The 20,124-nt window shown below is 48.6% G+C and overlaps 5 protein-coding genes across 5 annotated transcripts; 3 read left to right on the plus strand and 2 right to left on the minus strand.

Moving 5' to 3' along the window:
• Nucleotides 1-340: 340 nt before the first annotated feature.
• On the minus strand, nucleotides 341-2,248 carry SAMD00019534_018860 (hypothetical protein; the record flags this gene model as incomplete). The annotated part of the gene is made up of 1 exon (XM_012902477.1): nucleotides 341-2,248. One exon carries the CDS (start codon nucleotides 2,246-2,248, stop codon nucleotides 341-343), a length of 1,908 nt encoding a protein of 635 aa, XP_012757931.1.
• Nucleotides 2,249-4,092: 1,844 nt separating this feature from the next.
• SAMD00019534_018870 (hypothetical protein) lies at nucleotides 4,093-7,179 on the plus strand (the record flags this gene model as incomplete). The annotated part of the gene is made up of 7 exons (XM_012902478.1): nucleotides 4,093-4,255; nucleotides 4,405-5,990; nucleotides 6,051-6,155; nucleotides 6,242-6,337; nucleotides 6,418-6,602; nucleotides 6,682-6,848; nucleotides 6,941-7,179. 7 exons carry the CDS (start codon nucleotides 4,093-4,095, stop codon nucleotides 7,177-7,179), a joined length of 2,541 nt encoding a protein of 846 aa, XP_012757932.1.
• A 155-nt stretch (nucleotides 7,180-7,334) lies between these two features.
• Nucleotides 7,335-8,644, minus strand: SAMD00019534_018880 (hypothetical protein; the record flags this gene model as incomplete). The annotated part of the gene is made up of 3 exons (XM_012902479.1): nucleotides 7,335-8,005; nucleotides 8,083-8,406; nucleotides 8,473-8,644. 3 exons carry the CDS (start codon nucleotides 8,642-8,644, stop codon nucleotides 7,335-7,337), a joined length of 1,167 nt encoding a protein of 388 aa, XP_012757933.1.
• A 379-nt stretch (nucleotides 8,645-9,023) lies between these two features.
• Nucleotides 9,024-14,758, plus strand: SAMD00019534_018890 (hypothetical protein; the record flags this gene model as incomplete). Its single annotated transcript, XM_012902480.1, has 3 exons — nucleotides 9,024-9,220; nucleotides 9,302-10,002; nucleotides 10,068-14,758. The coding sequence occupies 3 exons, from the start codon at nucleotides 9,024-9,026 to the stop codon at nucleotides 14,756-14,758; spliced, it is 5,589 nt and encodes a 1,862-aa protein (XP_012757934.1).
• Nucleotides 14,759-15,094: 336 nt separating this feature from the next.
• Nucleotides 15,095-20,104, plus strand: SAMD00019534_018900 (hypothetical protein; the record flags this gene model as incomplete). The annotated part of the gene is made up of 4 exons (XM_012902481.1): nucleotides 15,095-15,210; nucleotides 15,283-16,458; nucleotides 16,519-16,732; nucleotides 16,811-20,104. 4 exons carry the CDS (start codon nucleotides 15,095-15,097, stop codon nucleotides 20,102-20,104), a joined length of 4,800 nt encoding a protein of 1,599 aa, XP_012757935.1.
• Between the last annotated feature and the right edge of the window lie 20 nt (nucleotides 20,105-20,124).

Here is a 20,124-nt window from a genome sequence, read left to right on the forward strand (position 1 = left end):
AATGAATGAGGATTGTATGATTGAATGAATGAATAAAAATATATATGTATCTATAAATAAAGTGATGTAGGAGATAAATAAATATGTGTAGGGCAGGGTAGAGTGAGATGAGTAGATTTCATCATTACTTTGGACTTTGAGGTTTCCACAGCTTCCGCCTCTTTGTGATATTTAGGGGTGAATGGGCAACTTGGGTTTAGGGACGCGTCTGTCTGCAAGTTAAACCCAACCCATCACTTGAAGTGAAAGAGATAATGAATGATTGAATGAACGAATGAATGAATGATAGAGATACATTTATTATTATTATATATGTATGTATATATAGATAATTAATTAATTAGACAGCGGAGAAGCCAAGATCACTCAGCAGTCCACCTTGGTATCCCATCATGTTGAAGTCGATGAATGCGTTGTTGGCAGTCAGTTGTTGTTGCTGTTGTTGCTGGATCATCAGTTGATGTTGTTGTAGTTGCTGTAGATAGAGTTGTTGTTCAATTGTAGTTGGTTGCATAGTATGTTGTTGTTGTTGTTGTTGTTGTACAAGTCCCATCTGATGTTGTTGTTGGAGGTGATGTTGATGTTGTTGTTGCTGTTGCATTTGGTATTGATATTGTTGTTGTAGATGTTGTTGTTGAATATATTGTTGTTGCAATTGTTGCTGTTGTTGTTGCTGATGTTGTTGTTGTAGATACTGTTGCTGCAACTGTTGTTGCTGTTGTTGATGTTGAAGTTGTAGATGTTGATGAAGTTGTTGTTGATCGATTGTTGTGGCCACTGATGGTGTTGCCGTGGCCGGATATATAACTGCCGCTGAAGAAGATGCGGCTGTTGGCACAGACGCGTCTAACTGTGGCACCACCAGTTGGTTGGAGCTCTGTGAGGCAGCATTCGTCGCCATGCCAAACATGTTGAAGTAGCTTTCGTAGGACTGGTTGATGTGGTCCACCTTGGCCTTGTACGGACATGGATTGCACGAGCAGAGCGAATCGGCTGATGGCTCCGATCCTTGGTTGCGTGACTTGTACGACTCGTCGTTCTTCATCTCCTGCTTGACCAGCTCGAGGATCTCGCACATGGTCTGCGCGTCGTTTGCGCAGGTATTGATCTTGAAGTCATTGTCCGCGCCATCCTGGTCCAGACATTGAAGTTGTTTGAATGCGCCAATGAACTCCTTGAACACCTTTTGGAAGTCGTCCTTGTCACATGGAGTGTCAATGGCTGATGTGCTCTTGGCAGTTGGACTCTTGACCTCACATAGAGCAGTGGTTGTGGCGTCTGGCACTTCAAGTGTAGTCTCTTGTTGTTGTATAGAGTCCTTGGACGTGGGCGTAGTCTCAGAGTCATCCTTCTTGGCGCCAGCTAATAGTGTTGGTTCAACGATCGTTGGGGTGTTGCCTCGGTTGGCGAGTAGCGCGGGCAGGTTGATATCCTTGTCAAAGTGATACAACTTCTTGAGAAGACGCTGCTGCTCCTTCTGCTGGTGCTCAATTCTGTTGAGTGTGTCCATCAACGAGTCGGTTGGCGCTCTCTTTCTCTTCTTGGCCTTCTTCTTGACCTGGTCAGGCTTGGACACAACGCGAATTGGATGCGAGACAACTGTCAGGCCCGGGATCTCCTTGCGTGTGCGTGGATCAACAATGCGCACACGGGCGCGGAACAACATGTCCTCGAGCTGGCTGGATAACACCTTGATCCTGAGCTCAACAGTCAGTTGGTCGCCATCTTCGTTGGCACGTGTCTTGTACTCGAGTGGCTTCATCGTGGCTGAGTCCACCTCCTTCAAGTTCTCGGCGTCATACACCAACTGCACCTCGGGCGACATCTGATGGAAGTTTAACGAGTTGTCCATCAATGACAATGTGAGCAGGAATGGGTTGTTCTTGACCACGACGTGTACATTCTTCTGCACGCCATTCTTTGAGAACTTCTCCTCGACCAGACAGGTCTGTTGGGATATTGTCACACGTTTGTTGCTTGATGTCAGACCACCTGGACTGGCCAAACTAGTTGGTGATGTGCCAGTTGGTACCGCCTGGGCTGGATTGGAGTTGTTCGATGTTTGTTGCGTGGCGAATGTCTGTTGTTGTTGCTGTGTCTGTTGTTGTTGTTGAGGCTGTGGGGCAACAGCAACAAGTTGTTGTTGTGTTAGATGTGGAACAACATGTTGTTGTTGCTGCTGTTGTTGTTGTTGTTGGGTAAGATATGGATGCATCTGTGGTATCATTCCTCCATAGGCCTGGCTCATATCCAGTGCATGTAGTTGATGAGGGTTTACAAGTAAGCTCATTGCTGCTGTTATATATATATATATATCGGTTAAGTGTGTAATGTCTCTACACTAACGCGTTGATTGACCAAGTTGGGATTGGTTGACGTTGACTAATATTATTATTATATTGTTGATTGATTGAATGGATGAAGTTGTAAGTGTAGAGTAATAACCTATCAAACTATTCTAGGCGTTTGTTCTACCTCAATGACAGACACTGGCTTGATGAAACCTGTCTATTCTATACAGTACTATACAAAACTAGGTGTTGATTGATTTGGAAGATGATACGTCTTTGAACCGAATGGTTGTGAGCAAGAGAGTAGCTGCTACTACTATTTCTTCTCATTCATCCACACACATCCCTTCCGATGTCTTGTCTGGCGTCAATGTGTGTTGTGTGTTGTGTTGAGTTGAGTTGATTGATGATCATGAGGATGGATGGATGGATGGGGCATGATTGATTGGTTGGATGTCTGGACATTGGATGGATGGATTGTTGAGGGGGAGTGTTGAGTTGAAGGTTTGGTCACGACGTATGTCTTGACCCTGGTGATGAATGGACGGTCGTCATGTGGATGGTGGGTCAACCACAAGTGACATTCGTGTTGTTGAGTGTGTGGTGGTGGAGGTGATGATTGACGGATGTCTTGTAGTCTGTATGGAAATTGGTGTGATTGTGATGATGTAGTGTGCCACCTGATTGATCAATCAATCACACACATAACACACAATGTCTTGATGGGTTGACACAGCAATGATCAGTCGACTCTGTTGAGTGTGTGTGTGTGTGTGTGTGTGTCATTACCTCAACATGTGTAAACTAAACTGCAGATGCGTGGGATTACCTAACCAATAATCATCCAAGCTTCCTGATCAAGTCATGTTAGGTTAGGGTGACAGATCTGATCATTTGATATATAAATACGCACAGTCATCCTTCCATCCTTCCAATCAATCAATCAATCAATAGCCCTCTAACACCACCAATACATTGTTCTCATCCAACAATCAATCAATAACACCTGATTGTTTCCATATTTGGTAATAAGACTCACACAGCATACAATGTGTATGTATGGGGGTATTGATCGATTGATTGAACCAGACCACTACTTTGAAGAAGTTCCAGAGAGATAATGGAAATTTTCCATGTTTAACAAGGGATCGTCAATATATACATCTATGAATCTACATGCAAATAGTACTTGTTCCATTATTTTAAGTTTGGGATAGGAAAAGTATTAGTAGTAATACTGAACTTATAGAATCTTTTTATTATAATGGATCTTTGACAACAAGATTGAGAGAGATAATTCGTAATCACAAGTTTGGACATGAGTTACAAAGTATTGAAATTCATTGAAGTTGGACAAGTATGTGACTGTTATTTCAATTGTTTGAGAAATTTTATTCTTGCCCTACAACAGGACAAAACCAAAGTTGACTCTTTGAGGTTGGGTGGGTCCACGTCTATCATCCACAAACACAAAGTGCTGATGTAGGGAGGTGTTAATCCAATCGACACCCGATCATTATTTTGATCACAAACAAACATACAAACAAACACACAAACAATCAAAACACATACTTTCACACCACTTTTTTTAGATATCAAACATTGTTGTTGAGCTCTTTATCAACCAACAAAACCATCATATTGTTGTTGCAAGAATACCCATTCATTCATTCATTCATTCATTCATTCATTCATTCATTCATTCATTCATTCATATCACTTACTTACTTATTCATTCATATTCTTACACCCAATGACCTTGGTCCCTATTTGAGTGCACTCCCTTGATCATCCATCCAATATGATTGAACAGATTCGAAACAGGAATAAGAAGAACAAGACAACTTCTGATCAGTCTCACGAAGATGACTCCAACAACATTGGAGATGGGTCCAACCCCACCAACCAAGATGTCGATGCCACCAGTGGTGGTAGCACCACACCCACAAAGGCAAAGAAGAAGAGTATGTGTTTTGTTGTGTATCTGTTGTTGGAGTGAGTTGGAGTGAATGAGGGTCATTGTGTATCATTCATTCAACCATTCAATCAATCATTCAATCAATCATTAACTCAATCTCAATCAATCTTATTGGCGCCACATAAATGGATATAGTGACATTGACATTGAGAAGTTTCAAGAAGAAAGGTTCATCATCATCAGAGAGTGTAGTGGGAGATAAGGAGGAGACAGAGATTGAGAAGCCAGAGAAGCCACAGAAGCCAGAGAAACCTGAAAAGTCTAGCAAGATGGATAAACAACAAAAGAAGTCAAACAAGGTGGAGGCGAATATGACATTCGATATATCGGCACCAAAGTTGACCTTCTCAACAAGTGTCGCTGACTCTCCATCGTCAACATCACCGCCATCCTCATTGTCAACATCACCTGCGATCAACTCTGGCCAGTGCTCACCAAACTACTACCATCAAGACAACAACAACAACATTCAACATCATCGCCAACATAGTAATGGAGGCAACACACCATCTTCTTCACAATCACCGCCACACATGTCGGTGTCTCCGCCAGCCATTCAACCAAGACTCTCGCCAAGACCTCTACCCGAACCACATCCAGTATCACCGTCTCTGATCTCTGGCGAGAAACCACCAGTGGTGCCCAGGCGGCAAACAATCTCATTGACCACTTCCCCTGTGTTGGCGCCACCTTCCGTGGCGCCCAGGAAGATGCCCACCCCTCCAGGTCGGTCACCAGTCTCTGGCTCCACGACGCCACCTCTGCATCCTTCATCGAACATCACACTACAACCATCCCCTGCTCCTGTTACTGCGCCATCAATGGCCAATCACAAGAAGAAGGTATCAGACCTCATCTCTCGCTACAACACAAATGACGCGAATGCTGCGGGTGACCTGGCGGCTCATCCACCAACTAGTCCACAAGCAAAGCCACATGTACCGGCGCGACCAATGTCAATGATCGTCACGGCATGCGACATTCATTCATTACACACTCAATCGAGCAACACAAGCGTTGGCAGCAGCAATGACAGCGTCAGCATGAATAGCAGTAGCGGCTCAGTCGACAGCGAATACAGACGCACCATGCGACAAAAGATGTTTGCAAGGAAGACTGCATCAATGTCCCTGCGCAACGAAGGTGACCCCGAAGAAATGGATGACGAGTATGATGATGTGAGCGAGGAATCTCCGACCATTGGCGCAAGCTTCATGGATCCATCAATGTCAAGTGGCTCATCGATATCACTCTACGAGGATGATCCAAGCGCAATGGCAACAACGACAATGACCGCCGCCCCCACCGCGACCAAGAAGAAGGGATTCTTTGCCAAGCGATCAACTGTGGCAACCGACCAGATCGACCCCAAGGAGCTGATCATCGAGCGACTGGCCAGCATCGAGCCACTCATCTCGCGTCGATCAACATTGCCAGCGATCAACAACGACACATCCACAAACAAGGTGGTCAAGGAGCTGATCGAGACTGAGGCCGACTATTTGGACGACCTGCAGATCCTGATCGAGTACTACAAGAGTGCAATGGTTGAGTTGTGTCCAACAGTGTCCTCACTCAAAGAGGAAGACATCAACCAAGTATTCTCCAACATTGAGGAGTTGTACCAAGTCAACACGCACCTATTCAGCTCACTGGTCGAGATGATACCTCACATGGACTACAATGAGTATCCCATAGTTGACACAATCTTCTTCAATCATGTAAGTTATGGTACCACCTGCCTCATTCAATCAAACATCTAACTCACAATATTACAATAGACCAATGCCCTTTATAAGTATGGAGCGTATCTGTCATTGCAAGAACAGTGTAACAAGGTGTTGACATCATGGGAGAACAGTTCACATCTGTCTCCATTTTTAAATGTATGTTTCCAGGACATTGGACTGGATTGGATTGGATAGATTGACATTCCATGGACTAACTGTTGTATCCACGCACATCAATATAGAGTATTAAATCATTACCATGTGTCAAGTCACTCAATATCTCATCATATGTAATCAAGCCAGTGCAAAGGCTGTGTAAATATCCATTGTTGCTCAGAGTATGTATAGCTACAGATTCAACAAGTTTGTGATGTACCAAGCATGCTGACAATCAATCAATCAATCAAACACAACATAGGAACTGAAGAAATCAGTACCAGAAGAGGATGAACATTATAGATCATTCGAAAGAGCTGCCAAGCTTATGGAGAAGATCGTATCGGACATCAACAACAGGATAAAGAATGAAGAAAAGATTGCAGAGATCAGAGATGTCATTGGCAAGGAGCATGATGAATTAATAATGAACAAGACTTTGATCAAGTATGTATACATCATCCATCACTCAATCAACCAATCACTCATCACTCACATTCGCTCCATCCAATCAAACTCAAATCAGGGAGGGCAAACTCAAGTTCTACAAGAACAGTGAGACTAAAGGACATGACGCGACTATTTATTTATTGGATGACTATTTATTATTCTACAGGTCTGCCTTTATGGCCAAGAACAGACTGTTTGCCATTCATTTGGCGTGTGTAATAGATGTAAAGGATGTTGAGAAACGTAAGTAATCATCCCATCCACCTTCCAACCTCATCGCCTCATGCTGGTACCTAACTCCATCCTACCTCACTGCCATCATCACCATCAAACAGAGACAAAGAGTGGCTTGGAAATAATGTATCAATCAAATGAGCAAGTGCTGCGACAGGTTGTTGCCGCGGACAATTATGCAGACAAATTGCTGTGGATCAGAGATGTCGAGGATGCTGTACATGCTTATCGAGTCCTATCACAGAACTGGACACTACAACAGCAGGAGAGTAGCAACGAGTTATCATCTGCTGGACAACTTCACTATCAGCATCATCAATCAGATGCATTCAATGAATGAACGAATGAATGTAAAGATCACACTATATGTGTGGACGTGGACACGAAGTAGTAGTCTTTGGATAATGTTTGTTGGGGCTACATGGAGTCTACCATTGCCATACTTTAATGTATTACACAAGAGAAGAGAGAGATGTACTTGAGCGACGACTATGACTACTTCTCCTCGATGTTGTTGAGCAGGAACAACTTGATCTCCTCCATGAAGTTCTTGACCTGCGACTCAAGGTCCTCAATGCGATCGTGCAGTTGCTCCATCGATCGGTCCTTCTCCTGCATCTGTTGCTTCAGGACACGGTTCTCCATCTCGAGGTTCTTGATCCTCGACTCGAGCTTGGCCTCGGCCACAATGCTGATTGAGTCGGCCTCCTTCTGGGTGGCTGATGGCTTGGTGGCCACGGGCAACGCGAGTGGCTCCATCTTGGTGGGTGTGACAGGACGCTTGTTCAAGCTTGGGGCGGACTGTTGGGGCGGCGACTGGATGTTGGTCAGTTGCTGGGTTGGTGTGGCGGGACGCGATAGCATGCCTGGACGGGTGGGGGCCGAACCAACCATCAGAGGCTGAGTCGTGATTGATGGGACGTTGGGCAGTTGCTGGGTTGGTGTGGCGGGACGCGAACCAAACATTGGCACTGGGCGGTTGTTTGGCAATGGTGCGGCGACGACGCCATTAACACTCATGTTATAGTCTACATTATTGGTAAGGTACATATTATCCAAGTTCACATCAGAGAGTGATTGGACCGTCTCCTTCTTCATCATCGATGGCTTTTGAGGTGATTGTGGCTGAGTCTTCATTGTGGTGGACTTGATTGGGGATGACGGCACTGGTATGGTATGGTGTATGTTAATATAATTGCACGCTATCACTCAATCACACAATAAACAAATCAATCAATCATACCTTTGGTCAATGTGTTAGTCTTGACGGGCGATTGATACATTGGACTTGTGACCTTTTGTTGCTGCTGTGGTTGCTGCTGTTGTGTCTGTTGTGATGGGATTGTGATTGGCTGAGTGGTCACTTTCTTGACGGCGTTGATGGGCATTGGCTGAGAGACCATCTGTTGCTTGGTCATAGCCATTGGTGGTGCCATTCTCTGATTGCTATTAATTGGAATATTCTCCTTCTGTTGTTGCTGCTGCTGTACTCTAGCACCACCCATTGGCATTGGCTGTGCATGTGACTTTGACTGTGGCTGACTGAAGGTCTTGTACTTGCTTGGGTCTATATTGTGATTGAGCACATCATGTTAGTATGAATGATGAAGGTTCAAAGATGTGAATGAAGTACCTTTGGGTGGAGATAGACAGAATGAGAACCTATCCTTCTCAAAGAGTACAGAGTCGCGCATATTGTTGAGATCAAAGATGCTAGCCTTTGGGTCTGGCTTGCCCATGTTTGGCTTTGAGCTCATCATGTGATCGTAGCCATCCCATTTATATTCGTCCTTGTTATCAATCATGTTTGATTATGTTATATATATGTATGTATGTATGAATATTTGTATGTAAATATGTATATATGTGTTTGATTGAAAGTGTCAATAACAACGATACTAGGTATCAAACAAGGAGTCAAGTCTTACTTCCCTCCTTCTCAAGTGTTTCTAACGGTTGGCAGTTTGAAACAAACACCCACTTTCAAATTCAAATTTCAAATTGTTGAAGTTCACTTTGATCAACTTCACAATCATCGTGCAGGCGATCAAACTTATCTCATTCATACTTGATTGTTTACCCTTTTAAAGATATAATATAATACATACATACTACTACAAGTGTATCAATCATATAATAATGATGATCAACAGCTGTAGTGGTGGTAGTGCTCGACGAGGAACAATGATGTTCCTTGCATCGTTGTTGTTGCTCCTCTCAATCATCAGCAGTATGAGCAATCAACATATCGTCGTCGATGCAAAGAAACAACAACAAGACACAGAAATCAGTATCAAAGAGGTCAGCATCTTGCTGCCCTACACATCATCCAAATCAAGACTCTTCTACCGCCTCGGTGCATCCAACGGCTGCTTTGAATGGTGCGTATCAATCAATCAATCAATCAATGTTTGAATGAATGAACAAACGATACTAACAAACATATAATATAATATACTTAGGTCAACGAACAATCAAGACTTGATCGACTTGGAGCCATTGTATGACACAATACAACCTTGCAATAATAATGATGGACAAGCATCTTTGAACTCGGCTATCATTGCTACACCTTGGGGCAATGGTGAGGGCGAGGCCAATCGTTGCTCTACAGCGGTAAAGGTCAGTGTGCGAAGTGGATTCGCAGGTCGTGACTCAACGTTGATCTACGCAGAGGATCGCACAACCAATCGTCGTCTGCGCTGCGAGGTGTTTGTCGACAGGATCGCATCGATCAGTATCGAGACAACGACAAGGATCATGTACAAGGACGCCTCAGAGATACTCGAGGTCGAGGCATTCGACTCACAGGGCAATCGCTTCTCAACCGTGCTGGGCATTGAGTTTGAATGGTCGGTCAGCGCATCAAACATCATCCAGATCGTGCCATTCAAAGATGCCTCACGTGACACCGACCCCATCCTCATCTCGATGGAGAAGGAGGGCTTGCAGTCATCACAAGTGTTGGTACAGGGCATTGACACTGGACGTGCCACGGTCACCGCACGTCTCCTCGAGTCAGCCTACAGCAGCATCGAGCAGTCTAGCGTCATCATCTCCGTTCTCGAGCCCCTCCAGCTCAACCCATCACACCTTCTCTATGTGATCCCCGGTACACAGATACCCTATCTCTTGCAAACAGAGAAGAGGAACCAAGTTGAGAGTATGTGCATCGATCACTCAATCACATTCAATCAGACTCACTAACCTTGTGTCGCCACCTTACAGCCATCCCAATGCCAAACCCACAATACGTTTGGGACTCGACCAACAAAAAGGTTGGAATCATTGAGCAGAGTGGACTGTTCCTCGCGACAGACATTGGAAAGACAGAGGTCAATGTGCAGCACAAGAATATGACAGAGAATCGCGCTCATGCCATCGTCCATGTGGTCACACCATCATACCTGACGCTAAAGATCGATCCAATCGGTCTGGGCCCAGGCCCCGTCGTCAACTGGAACCTCATCGAGACAAAGAACTACACACTCACCGTGGAGCTCTACGACGCCTCTGGCCACAAGATATACAACTCGGACATCTCGTACGATGTCAACATCTCCAAGACCTACTTTGAGCCCATCCCCGCCCCCAGCAATGCACGTGTTGCTTCCGACACTTATCACGTCCGCGCGCTGAAGGAGGGACTCACATCGGTGCGCGCATCACTCGTCAAGATCTATGACATCAAGACAGGCAAGCTCATCCCTCTGCTGCACCCAATCTCTGTGGAGCAGGAGATCACCATCAGTCCAATGATCACACTCTTCCCACCAATGCTCTACTTCCCGTACAACGCTGGCGCCGCCGTCCAGTCCTTCCCGCTGAAGGCCCGCGGTGGCTCGGGCGAGTACCTCTGGCACTGCAATCACACGGCCATCGTCGAGGTCGATCCAACCGGCCTGGTCAAGACCGCCACGCAGCCCGGCAACGCATTGATTAGCGTCGTCGACAAGAAGAACCCGCACAACCATCAGACTTCCAAGGCTTCAGTAATCCCACCCAACGCCATCGCGTTCTCGCCCTCGCCCGCCGAGGTCGAGGTTGGCAAGTCACTGATGTTGTCGACCGTGATGAAGAGCGACAAGTTACCAGCCGGCCACAACTTTGACGCCTGTAGCATCCCCAACCTGCACTGGGCCATAGAGGACCCATCTGTGTTTGAGCTGCAGGAGCCATCCACCGAGCCAGAGAAGCAGCCACGTGGCTTTGAGGGCCACATCTGGATGCCCAGACGTCCCGACCACTGCTCAGTCAAGCAAGCACTCGCACTCAAGGAGGGCTCAACCTACGTCACAGTGGACCACAATGGAATGAAGGCACAGGCTAGGATCATTGCCTACCGTCCACTCACCCTCGACCCATCAGATGTTCTGGTCACACTTGGAAGCACAGTGCTCGTCAATCACCAGGGAGGCCCAGAGCCATGGCTCACTGATCCCAAGTCTTACTTCCGCACCATCACGGCACAGAAGCCAGACGACGTGGCCATCAACGTCGTGTCGCCACACAGCTTCACCGTCACATGTCTGGCACACACTGAGCAGAAGATCGTCCTAAAGGTTGGCAATCGCGCATCCACCGCTAACCCCGTCCCAGCATCGCCCAGCGCCAGCATGTCCTTCCGTTGCGTGCCTCCCACCTCTGTGCAGCTGTCCATCAATGAGGACGAGGGCATGAAGGAGTCGGCCACCAAGGGAGGTATCCCATGCACCAACGCCATCACCTTTTTGAATGAGCGCAAGCCAGGCTCCGGTGCCGACGACGTGCCACTCTACAAGGTGCGCAACAACCGCGAGATCCCCTTTGTCTCGGGAGTTTATGATGAGCAAGGAAACAAGTTCAGCAACTATTCAACACTCCAGTTCGCCTGGAATGCCAAGGATGAGAAGTTGGCCAAGTGGACCCCCGGCAAGGCCGACTCGCTGGCCATGCTCACACTGATGCTACTCGAGGGCAGGACACGTCTCGGTACCCAAGTGGTGGGATACAACGCCGATGTGCTCAGCACCGCTGGCGTGCCCTCCAGGAACATCCCACAGCTCGACTCCAAGCAGCTACAATCATCGATCGATCTGGACTTGATATCAAACGTCAAGCTACTCCCCGCCACCAAGACCATGTACCTCAGCGACAAAAACAACCTCACACTCACCGCGCTGGGCGGCAGTGGTAGCTTCAAGTTTGCCGCGAACAACTCAAGACTGGCCACACTCGACCCTCAGATGAGCCAGGTGCTGCTCACACCAGTTGCGCCAGGTTACCTTCGCATCGATGTCAACGACGTTTGTCTTGGCGGCAGTGGCGCTGAGCCCTCAATCATCTTTATCAGTGACGCTGCACAAATCGACCTGACTGCACAAGAGCTCATCCAGGTTGGCGGCACGACACCCATGAACATCACCGTGTTTGACGCCAACAACACACCATTTGAAGACGAACAATATCGCTTCTTTGACCTTGTGCCCCACATTGACAACCCCAGCGTCCTCTCAATCAAGCAGTCGCCCGATGATCCCCGTCGCTTTACCCTTCGCGGCCTCGACCCCGGTCTTGCCACCCTCACCCTCACCAACACCAATCCCAAGACAGGTCAGATGGTACAATCTCGCACCGTTCAGATCCAGGTGTTCCCACCATTCAAGGTTTCCCCACAGACCCTTCACTTGGTTCCAGGCGGCCACTTCCAATTGCAGTGGAGTGGTGGTGCCGCGTCCAGACAGGACGTCACATTCAAGTCCAGCGACACAAAGGTCGCCACTGTCAACAGAGGCGTCATTGGCGAGTTGGTGGCCGAGGGCACTGGCGAGGCACTAGTCACAGCGATTGCCTACATCACCGACCCCAAGACCGGTCGTCAACAGATCATTGGCGAGGACCGCCTCACCGTCTACGTCAAGAACATGACGGGCATCCGTCTTCACAGCACAATCGACAGACTGTTGGTAGGTGACGAGCTCAAGCTCCGCGTGGTTGGCAACAATGGCGAGACACCATTCACCTACGGCACCGTTGACTTCTTCTTCAAGTGGGAGTGTCTCGACAGCTCAGTGCTGCAGTTGACCTCTGTTTACAATCGTGCCAACACTACCATTGAGATGGAGGGTTCATTTGGCGTGCGCGTCATTGGCAAGTCGATTGGAACAACTGCGATCACAGCCTTTGCCTACAGCGCAAGCGATCGTTCGCGTCATCTCTTCAAGACACCACCTTTCCAGATCACAGTGATTGAACCCGTGGGCATCCCTACCACATCCCTGCTTCTGCCACTCAACACCGCCTCAGCGCTTGCGCAATCCATCAACACCAAGGGTCTGGAGATCTCACCTTTGGACTGCGACAAATACGTCAACTGTCAGGACATCATCACACTCCAGGACGGCCTCAAGCTCACCTCGCATGATCGCATTGGAACTTGCTACCTGTCCGTTACACGTGATGGCCATGCCGACACCAGCAGCTTGGTCAAGGTGAGCACCAAGCCCTTCTCACATTTGGAGATCATCCCGCTCAACCCCAACTCAACAGTCGTGGCAATTGGCGACTCACTCACATTTGGACTATACCTTCGCGATGAGATTGGCGAGTTGTTCACGACCTATGGCAATGTGGCATTCGAGACTGAGTTCAGCACAACTGGAGTCATTGCAGCGCACTTTGAACAAAACACTGGCGCATTCAATCAGGGCCAGCCACCATGGGTCATCACTGCCAAGGCAATGCGTGCTGGTGTTGTCACCTTGCGCGTCTACCTGAAGGGCATGGAGCACATTGATGACTACGTCAAGATATTCGTTGGTCGTTTCATCGAGCCAGACAACATCATCATTCACGTTGGTTCATCAGTCCAGTTCGAGCTGGACAAGCAACAGTTGTCTGAGCGTGGCTACGTCGTTCCAGCTACTGGCGATCGCGTGTGGGCCGTCGGCGACTCTGCCGTGATGACCGTCGACGCGGTCAGCGGCAAGGCCGTGGCCAACCAGCCAGGCCGTACCACCCTGCGCTACCTGAGAAACCCATCATCACAGACCAACGTCCAGGTGGCAAAGGTTGCATCGATCCAACTCGACATTGGCAGTCAGGTGATCAATGATCCAAGCGAGCGTTACATCTACCCGATCAGATTCTACACTAGCGAGTCGAGCGAGTTCACCCAGCTGCCCTCCATCCAGAACCACATTGAGTGTCGCTGTCTGATCAAGGAGTCTGCGTTTGCCGAGGCCAAGTGCGAGCAGTCCTTTGCCGGCTCGTCGCAATTCCAATGCGTGGTCACGCCCCGAGGCATGCCCACATCGATTGTCGACAAGATCACGATGGTCGTGCATGTGGCCGACACGCGCAAGACCTACCACCTCGAGAAGTCGTACGACCTGCCATTCGAATCATCGTTCCACGTGGTCGGCAAGTCCGAGATTGTACTGTCGCCCAACAACAACGTGCACTACCTCAACATCCAGTCGTCCAACAACCTGTTTGTCGAGTCTTCCGACTCTTCGCTGTTCACCGTGACGCACCTGCCCGCCTCACAGTCGCCGTCGGGCTCGGGCACACTGTACCGCTTCATGATCGAGCCTGCTCGCAATGCCAAGCCATTCAACAACGTACCCATCTACATTAGCAACGCCGAGGGCAAGTCCAAGCAGTCAATCCCCGTCTCATACTCGCTGGTAGAGTACAGCGAATCATCGTCCGTGCCTTACTTCACGCTGTTTGGTATCATACTGGCGGTGCTGATTGCTCTGGCCACCTTTATCATCTCGTTCAAATATAATCAGAAGCCAGTCACCTCAGTTCTGCAATCACGATCCAGAGCCGACATACCAGTGTCACCGTTCCGCACCGCAGCACCACCAAGCTTCACATCACCTGGCGGTAGTGACTCCATCTATCTGTCACAATCCAGGACAGGTAGATTCTAAATCAAACAATCAAATATTAATTAATTAAATATATAATATATAACAATGCGCAATCAATATATCTCATTAATTGATTGATTGATTAAGTGATTGATTGGAGGAATCCCTGGATAGTGATGTTGAGAACTGGCAATTCCAAAGCCAAAAGTGATCGAAACGACTTTGAACATCAAAATGGGGGGTGACGAAGCAAACAATCACCCCGCCAATCATCCCATCAATCAATCACTCATTCGTGTCATAAGACTCACAAGAACATACATATATATATACAAAGAGATATATAACTAAAGTATGGCAAGGTTATTGGTAACACTAGTTATATGTTGCCTGTGCATGTATGCACAAGCAACGTTGGCAAATGAAGATCAAGGCAGTGCAGACACATCCAAGGTCGTTCATCTATCCATGCTATCCAATTGGCAAAGTACTCCACTTTACCTGGAGGCATTGTAAGTACATTCGTTCGTTAGTTCAATCATACTTGCTAACTCACTCGCTCAATCACTCAATCAATCTCAAAGCTCATTCTTCAAAGAGAAGCTTGATGTCGACAGTTACAAGCAATACATTGAGGAGGTCAATCAAAGATACGTTAAGAAGCAGGCTGAGAATGGCGACACATTACTCACTGATGAGGAATCATTCCAGGTGATAGTGGACAGCAGTGCAAGCATCTTGGATTCTGATCAGAGTCAGAGTCAATCATACATGACCTTGTTCCTAAAGGCTGTGCTTGCCCTACGCACATATTCACCACGCGTCGAGATGCTACGCCAACTCTACCTCCAGGACCTTTCCAACATCAACAACAACGACAACGACAACAACAACGACAACAACATCAACAACAAAAGGGAACGCACACAGGTCATTGTGCTTGGCGGCGTTGAAGGATCATTCTCCGCATGGGCAAAAAGCATTGATTTTACTTACCATTTTGCAGATAGCATCAATCTCGAGATACCAGTTAGGCGGCCGGTAGTCTACCAGCAGGATACGATCTATGCACAGAACACTTTGTTCAAGTACGACGCTCAGGTACTTGTTCCGCTCCAATCAGTGCCCGTCGCAGTGTACTACAGCGACGTGACCTCTGCCACCTTTGCTGAAGTGCACCGCCAGCTCAAGAAGCTGGCCGAGGGCGGCAAGATCATCTACGCCCTGCGATTCGTCGTGCCGAGTTCCAAACGAAAAGCACACATACAGGGCTATGGGTATAGTCTCTCTATCAAGAACCTCGAGTACAAGGTGATGGACGACAGTGTCATAGAGAAGGACGAGTTACAGAGTCAACTGGCGGCGACTGCCCAGAACGAGGATATATCTGGCTTCAACTTCAAAGTGCTGCACACTCGGCATCCCGAACTCTCGAGCAAGTTGAGCACGTTCCGGAAGTACCTATTGGCCAACCAGCAAACCACCGAGCTGAAAGTGTGGCAGGTCAAGGATCTAGGAGTGCAGGCGGCGCAGAAGATCGTTGGCTCGTCCGACCCCATCCGCTCGCTGAGCTACATCTCCTCGACATTCCCCTCACTCCAAGCATCGTTGGCACGCATCTCCCTCAACGAGACGCTCAAACAACAAATCGAAGCCATTCACAAGCACGTGACCGAGGGCGAGAACCAACTCTTCCTCAATGATCGCGTGATCCAGGTTGGTGACTCTGTCGAGGATGAGTTCGAATTGAACCCTCTTGGGTAAGTTATGTGTGTCGCGGGCATGGCATCCACTCACTCACACTTCCACTCAATCAATAGACTCACAGACATTGTGTTGGATGAGGTCAAGTTTGGTGCACAGCTACAACAGATCGGATTGAGCAATGACCAGATACTCAATGTGAACAAGCTCATCTTGAAGCCAAGCTCCATTCGCTTTGACATGTTGCCAGACGACCAAAGTATCATCCTCTACATGAACAACCTCAACTCGGACTATACCTATCAACGCTGGGACAAATCATTCAGTGCTGTATGTTTAATCAATCATTCGATCAATCAATCAATCAATCGAGCGATCAATCACTAACATTGGAACTATCACATTTAGCTGAGTGGAAACTTGGACTCATCATCAGTGTACTTTGGCAAGAACTTGTTCACAGCATTGTTTGTGTTGGATATGGGATCAGAGGAAGTGTTCACGCAGTTGGCAATGGTGTCGTCGTTGATCAATAACAACTCGCCATGCCGTTTTGGAATCATCTTCAACACGGAGAGCCTCCCCACTGACAAGAAGCCTCCTTCAGATTTGGTGCGACCAGAGGTCGTCGCCAGACTCTTCTGGACGTTCAAGGAGCGCATGGGCCATCGCGCTGCATTCTTCTTTATGAACGCACTCAACTACTTCCGCTCAGTCTACGAGGCTGACTACAACTCATACGGCATTGTCCAGTCTGCCTTCCAGACTGTGATTGGTCAGATGGGCAATCGCATGCCCAACCTCATCGGTCTTATGGAGTCGACCGAGTTGGCACCCCAACTCATTGGCGCCAGCCAGTACATCAATGCCAAGGGCATCACTCAGTTCCCCCAGCTATTCATCAATGGCATGTTGGTAGAGATCAGCGAGAAGCGACCACTGCTCGATGCAGTTCACTCATTCTGTATGGACGAGCTTCATGTGATCAAGGCTCTCTGGCAGGAAGACGTTCTCAACGACAACACAGACGACATTTACAAGACCATCATGGAGAACTTCCGCACCAAGGGACAGCTGCTCAGCAGCTTCAACCCCACTGTGATACCCTCATCACAGAGCACTGTCAAGCTTCCAGGCGACATCTTTGGATCCAAGGCCGCTGAGCGCGTCTACCAATCACTCGTGTGGCATCTTGCAAGTGGACGCGACGCTTCAGCCATTGACAAGGTGTCGGTCATTGTTGTGGCCGACTTTAACACGGCCCCCGGTGTCAAGGCTGCATTGTCTGCACTCAACTCTGTCTTCCACAGTGAGAGCAACACCCAGGCACGCTATGCCATGCTGCCATTGGCTGACAGTCCCGTGTCTAGAGTGCTGGCACACCCACAAATCAAGACTCAATCCGCTATCGATCTGCTCAACAAACAGTTGAACAAACTTGAGAGCGATCAGACACTGAGCCTCGAACAGGCCCTGGCTGCAGCCGGCCTCTCCAATGACAATGACATGACCCAACGCATTGGTGACCAATTGCAATACGTCAACTCTGGTCTCGACCTGCACAGTGGCGTTGAGAAGACCTACCTTTTGGCCAATGGAAGATTGATTGCGATTGATGACAACGACCTGTTCAATGACTTTGCCTATCTTGAGCGATTCGAGTCGAGCAGAGTGGAGGGTGCCGTTGCGGCACTCGGTGACGCGACCATCACATCCGATCTCTTGATGAGGGTGGTCTCGGCGCTCGCCAGCAAGATGCAGAGCAACGCTCAGCACAAGGAGTTGCCCACCCAGATGGTACCATCATTCGTCTACAATCCTGCCACAACTGGTGCTCGCCAACTGCCACTCCGATTCAAGATGGTGGTCAACCCGCTGAGCAAGACCGCACAGAAGATGATCCCCATCGTGGCTGAGCTCTCACGTCACTTTGGAATCCCATGCGATGTGTTCCTCAATGTGCAGCTGTCTCTCTCTGAGCTGCCCCTCAAGACCTACTACTCATACGTCGTCAACCTCGACACTAAGTTCTCGGCCACTGGCGCCTCAATCTCGGAGCCGGCCGGCACACTGGTCAACCTACCCGACAAGAAGGTGCTTACTCTGGCCATCGACGTGCCATCCAGCTGGATCGTCAAGCCCATCATTGCCAAGTACGATCTGGACAACATCCGTCTGAAGGATTTGGGTCAGGAGCAGGTGATGCGCGCAGTCTACGAGTTGGAGCATCTCTTGGTGCAGGGCCACGCCGTCGACGTCAAGGACAAATCATCGTTGTCTGGTATGGAGCTCAAACTCGTTCCGTCAAAGAAGCAGCAACAAGTTGAAACACCAGAGATCGACACAATCATTATGGGTTCGATCGGATACTTCCAACTGCAGGGCAACCCTGGCGTGTGGTACCTCGAGACCATGGGTCGCGGCAACCAGATCATGGACATCTTGGACATGGTTACACTGAAGGACAAGGCCGACCACGTCATCCCACGTCGTCTGATCATCGCCGACTCTTTCAAGGGCAGTCCCATCTACCTTGGCGTGCAGCACAAGCCTGGCAAGCAACACGAGCCCATCCTCCCACCCGTCAGCAATGACGACACGGGTGCGGTGGCTGAGCAGCAAGAGGAGGAGTCGACCGGCTTCCTATCGAGTCTGTGGGGCGGCGGCGCCAAGAAGAAGCAGCCACAGGTTAAGGCCAGCAACAACGGTACATTGGACACGATCCACGTGTTCTCGGTGGCCAGTGGACATCTCTATGAGCGATTCCTCAAGATCATGATGTTGTCGGTCAAGAAGAACACGCAGAATCCAGTCAAGTTCTGGTTCCTCAAGAACTACCTGTCGCCCAAGTTTGTGGACTTTATCCCGCACTATGCCGAGAAGTACGGATTTGAGTATGAGCTCGTGACGTACAAGTGGCCATACTTCCTGCGTCAGCAGACCGAGAAGCAGCGCATCATCTGGGCCTACAAAATCCTGTTCCTCGACGTGCTGTTCCCGCTCTCGGTCAAGAAGATCATCTTTGTCGACGCCGACCAGGTCGTGCGCACTGACCTTCGCGAGCTCTGGGACATGGACCTGCAGGGCGCATCGCTTGGCTACACGCCATTCTGTGATTCCAACCGCGAGACTGAAGGCTTCCGCTTCTGGAAGAAGGGCTTCTGGCACGACCATCTGCGTGGACGCCCTTACCACATCTCTGCGCTCTACGTGGTGGACCTGCAGCGTTTCAGAAGGATCATGGCCGGCGACCACATGCGTATGACCTACGAGCAGCTGAGCCGCGATCCAAACAGTCTTGCCAACCTCGACCAGGATCTGCCCAACTATCTGCAGCACACGGTGCGCATATTCAGTCTGCCCCAGGAGTGGCTGTGGTGCGAGACTTGGTGCTCACAAGAGTCCAAGACCAAGGCCAAGACCATTGATCTGTGCAACAACCCAATGACCAAGACTCCCAAGCTCGAGAACGCAGTCAGGATCATTGGCGAGTGGACTGACCTTGATAATGAGGCAAAGCGCGCCGAGCAGGATTACAACGAGCAACAGCAACAACAACAGCAACAGCAACAACAAAGAGTTATCTCACAGACAACTGCTGGTGACCAACATCAACATCATCAACAAACAGTAGATCAAACAACACCAGATGTTGAGTTGGCTCAGAATGCTTTGGAAGAGGCACAAACCTATTTCAATTAATTAATTGAAACAAATAACAT

This window comes from Acytostelium subglobosum (genome assembly GCF_000787575.1).
Source record: "Acytostelium subglobosum LB1 DNA, scaffold: scaffold3, whole genome shotgun sequence".
In the NCBI taxonomy this organism is placed as follows: Eukaryota; Evosea; class Eumycetozoa; order Acytosteliales; family Acytosteliaceae; genus Acytostelium; species Acytostelium subglobosum.